Source organism: Lathyrus oleraceus, chromosome 1 (genome assembly GCF_024323335.1).
Source record: "Lathyrus oleraceus cultivar Zhongwan6 chromosome 1, CAAS_Psat_ZW6_1.0, whole genome shotgun sequence".
In the NCBI taxonomy this organism is placed as follows: Eukaryota; Viridiplantae; Streptophyta; class Magnoliopsida; order Fabales; family Fabaceae; genus Lathyrus; species Lathyrus oleraceus.
In genome coordinates this window covers 390,305,952-390,310,341 of record NC_066579.1, presented here as the reverse complement: position 1 = coordinate 390,310,341, position 4,390 = coordinate 390,305,952, and the positions used below count along the sequence as shown (strand labels likewise).

The 4,390-nt window shown below is 27.1% G+C and overlaps 1 protein-coding gene across 1 annotated transcript; it reads left to right on the top strand.

The window, feature by feature from the left end:
• Positions 1 to 227: 227 nt before the first annotated feature.
• On the top strand, positions 228 to 3,264 carry LOC127073741 (protein NRT1/ PTR FAMILY 4.2). Its single transcript, XM_051014943.1, has 6 exons — positions 228 to 352; positions 503 to 608; positions 1,138 to 1,355; positions 1,609 to 2,013; positions 2,125 to 2,231; positions 2,371 to 3,264. Exons 1-6 carry the CDS (start codon positions 236 to 238, stop codon positions 3,110 to 3,112), a joined length of 1,695 nt encoding a protein of 564 aa, XP_050870900.1. The 5' UTR covers positions 228 to 235; the 3' UTR covers positions 3,113 to 3,264.
• The last annotated feature ends 1,126 nt before the right edge of the window (positions 3,265 to 4,390 follow it).

Genomic DNA, 4,390 nt, shown 5'->3' with positions numbered 1-4,390 from the left:
ATTAGTATTTAATAAAATGATTAAAAAAATAAGTTTTCAATTTTTTTCTAATATATATATATGAATATTTTTATATTATAATGTAAAACAATTAATTATTTCAAAAAAAGTTAATGTTTTTAAATAAAAATATATTATTTTATATCAAAATTATGATTCATGGAATTTTAAAATTAAAAAGTACTTTTGAAAAAGAGAGTAATTAGCTGTAACTGATACAATGAATCTTGTTGCTATGATGTTTTTTTTCCTCTTATTTAAACTCATCTTTTTGCAAGGCATCAATATATATTGTCTCTTCATAACAAAACTCATATTGAGTACAAAAACTATAATCCGTCATTTCTCCATGGTATGTTTCGTTTTTCTTTGGCTTTCAAATTTTATTCTATAGGTAATTTGTCTTGTATGATAGTGGGATTTAAACTTATGCTTAATTTTTTTTTCTTTATTTTGTGAAATTTGTAGCTATTTTCTTTGACATAATTTCAAATATTTATAGGATCCAGAAGCTAGCAATATTGAAATTGGCAAATATACTGATTACAAAGGCAGGACAGCAGATCGAAAAAAGCATGGTGGAATAATAGCTGCTTTCATTGCATGTGGTAGGACAAATTTTATTGATTTAAAGTTTTAATATAATTTTGGTTTCTTTATTTTTATTGGTTTTCCAAATTGATTTTTAGGCAGTTTGATGATAAATAGTCATTTAGATCGATTACTTATGTACATATTATATAGTAAATTATATTAATAAATCATTTATAAAGTTGAAAATGAAATATTTAGAGTTTCTTTTTGTAATTTTATGAGTGTTGCTCTAACTTTTTTTAGGAAATTTGATGAGATCCATTTTATACTCTTTTTTATGTCCATTTTACAATCAACTTTTATTTAATTATATCTTATCTTGTAGATAGTAAAAAGATTTATTTTATTAATATAAAAAGTTGTAAAAAAATTAAAAAGTAATTTAGAAAAGTTACATATACTTTCTCCAAATACAACCACTAGTTAAACTATTGATTAAATAAATTATATAATTTAGTAAGAGTTAGTCACAAACAAGTACAAATATAATTATGACATGATCAATATTAACAAAGCAAAAAATGTCCATTTTTATGAGTGCAGTTGTAGAGATAATGCAGAGCTTGATCATCAATGGCAATGCACAGACCTTAGTCGATTACTTTTTCAAGTCGATGCATTATTCAGCTGCTGATTCTTCAAATATGGTTACCAACTGCATGGGAACGGCTTTTGGACTGAGCATTATTTGGGGGTTTATTAGTGACTCTTACCTAACAAGATTCACTATATGTGTATTTTCTTGTGGTTTACAACTTATGGTATGAATATCTCATTTTCTCTTTTCTATTCTATGTATCAATTTTATATATCATATTTAAATTCAAATCCATTCAAATAAAATTATAAATTAATATATAAAAATTGAACATTAAATCAAATATTAATAATTAATTTAAAATCAAACTAAATCACGTTCATATATTTTAATATTTTTCTATTATATGAATCTTTTTATATTATAATGTAATATATTAAATTTTAATTTTATCTACTCTCCATTTTGTAATGCAGGGACTACTCATGCTTACATATCAAACACAAAACCCTAATTTGCAACCATTAGAAAATAAAACACCATCATATATTCAGGCACTTTATCTTTACACCGGACTTTACAGTGTAGCCATAGGAATTGGTGGAATCAGATCTACCTTGGCTGTACATGGTGCTGATCAACTTGATCAAACCAACAAGAGCCTTATTTCCTCTTACTTCAGTTGGTATTTTTTTAGTATATGCATAGGAGGTATTTTTGCTACAAGTGTTATGGTTTCACTTGAACAAAAATATGGATGGAGTACAAGTTTTATAATAATGATTTTCCTCTCAACTTTAGCACTGTGCGTTCTTTTGTCTGGATTTTCATTCTATAGATATAGACGCCCTGCTGGAAGTCCTATGACTCGGGTCGTTCAGGTAATGATATTTTTGAAGCAGATAAAAATTCTAAAATTTTATTCATTTATTTATTTATTGAAGTATAGTGATAGAGGAATGTTACTTATATTTTATGTTTTATGTTTCAAGGTACTTGTTGCTTCAATGAAAAATACAAAGGTCTCAACTACTGAAAATTTGAATCATGATATCACAGAACAATTACTTACCAAGGAACAATCCCATGATAAATTCAAGTAAGATCTTTAGTTTTAAACCTTCATAATTACACAATGGAAATACTTCTAGTGTAGTTTAGTGCATGCAATGTTTAGTTTTCATAGAATAGATACTAAGAATCACATGATAACATAAAATGTTGTGATTTTTTTTTAGGTTTTTGAACAAAGCATTGATGGACCAAAACATTAGTGTTGCTCAAGTTAAGGAAACAAAAACTTTCATAGGACTTCTCCCAATCTTTCTCACAGCAATCATGATGAACTGTTGTGTTGCACAACTCTTAACATTCTCAATTCAACAAGGGAATCTCATGAATAGAAAGATACTCGATGTCATAATTCCTACACAATGTTTAGCACTTGCTCCACTTATTATATCACTTACATTCATAATCTTGCTTGAACAATCGAAACGCATGAACAAAAATAATGGCACAACAACAAACAACAAAATCTACCAACCACTATTTAGGATGAGAATGGGATTAGCACTAGTATCAATATCAATGTTTGTGTCTTCCATCATTGAATATAAAAGGCTTGAAGCATTCAAGAAAGGAAATGCACTTTCTGTGTTTTGGTTATTGTTCCAATATATTTTATTAGGGCTGGCTGATACATTTACTGTGGGAGGAATGCTTGAATTTTTCTACTTAGAAGCACCTGAAAGTATGAGAAGTATTAGTACTTCATTGTCTTGGTGTTCAAACTCTATGGGAATGTTTGTGAGTTCTTTGTTGGTGACTACATGTAATTCAGTTAGCGGAAGATTTGGCAGGAAATGGTTTGGTGGAAAAGACTTGAATGATTCTAGGTTGGATCTCTTTTATGCTCTTTGTTGTGTTATCAGCTCTTTTAATTTTTTTCTTTATCTTTACTTTTCCATGAGGTACTAAATCTCTTGGCAAATGTACAATGACATATTATCTATTAGGCAATTAAAAAATAAATTGTTATGCTTAAGTGCTATCCATTGATTAGTCACTTATGTATTGACCAGTTGAGAATTGTACAATTACATTACAACTATCTATATTGATTTTATTCATCTATGAAACCAATAGAAGTTTTACAAATTATACTATGGTATGTTAAAAGAATATGGAAGAGCCTATCTAACAAAATAATCATTAAAAATATTGGTTTGTATTTGTTGAAGCATTCTCCAGGTTCGCATCATTGTGACGCACTCTAGTATATATTGTGAATGTTCTATGGTCTAAGTACTCAAGCAAACATCAATTTTCTCTATCAACTCCAAGCTTTAATTCAATGGATCGATCCTCTCAAGAAGATCAAGTTGATATTCTCTAATGGTGTGTTTGGATGAAGTGATTGATAATTTTTAATAAATTTTAAATTTTAAGCAATTTAAAGTATTTAATTGGAATTCATTAATGTTTTAATTCTTTTGCTTTGAAGTAGTATTAAAATTATTTAGCGTTGATTTTTTGGTAATTTTTCTATTTTCTTAAATGGATAAAATTTAAAATATGAGAAATATAGACCAATTTAAACTTTTTGAAAATTTAAAAATGATTGATTTGTAAATTTTTAAACTTATTAAGGCCTAATTTGCAACAAAAAAAAATATATAGGAGGTAAATTTGAAATTTTCAAAAACTTAGGATACCAACTTGCAAATTTTGAAAGATTAATAATAATCAATTTGACATTTACATTGTATAATAATGTAGAGAAATTTCAAATATCTCTCTTTTGAAATCCCTTAGTTTAACTTCAACAGAATACTTCATAGACTTCCTTCATTTTAACAATGGTTGATACCTATTTCCCCAGCCATACGAGCAATATTTAAAAAATCATGTAAAAAAAGTTTGGCACTCTTTACCTTGTAAAGAATCTCTTTTTTAGCCCCTCATCAAACTCAATCACCAGGAAAAAATGAGGTGGCACTGCCATGTGATTTTTTTAAATGATTTTTAGTGACATTGTTTTTAATTACTAATACATTCGTTCCTTTATATAAAAGACAACTCACTTTTTAGATTCATTGAATAATCAATGTATCTAGTCTATAAACCGACTAAATACATTGGTTATTCAATGAACCTAAAAAAATAAGTTGTCTCATATAAAGGAACTGAGGTAGTATTTTTTTAATCACATATTTTTTTTTCATTTTAATATCTTTACTAAACAATTCAAAATTT

Bases quoted from the DNA above. Each gene is read 5' to 3' on its own strand.
- LOC127073741 (XM_051014943.1), top strand. From the start codon at position 236: ATGATGTTTTTTTTCCTCTTATTTAAACTCATCTTTTTGCAAGGCATC. The intron at 1,356-1,608 runs GTATGAATATCT...TTTGTAATGCAG, and splicing joins CTTGTGGTTTACAACTTATG to GGACTACTCATGCTTACATA. The intron at 2,232-2,370 runs GTAAGATCTTTA...ATTTTTTTTTAG, and splicing joins CAATCCCATGATAAATTCAA to GTTTTTGAACAAAGCATTGA.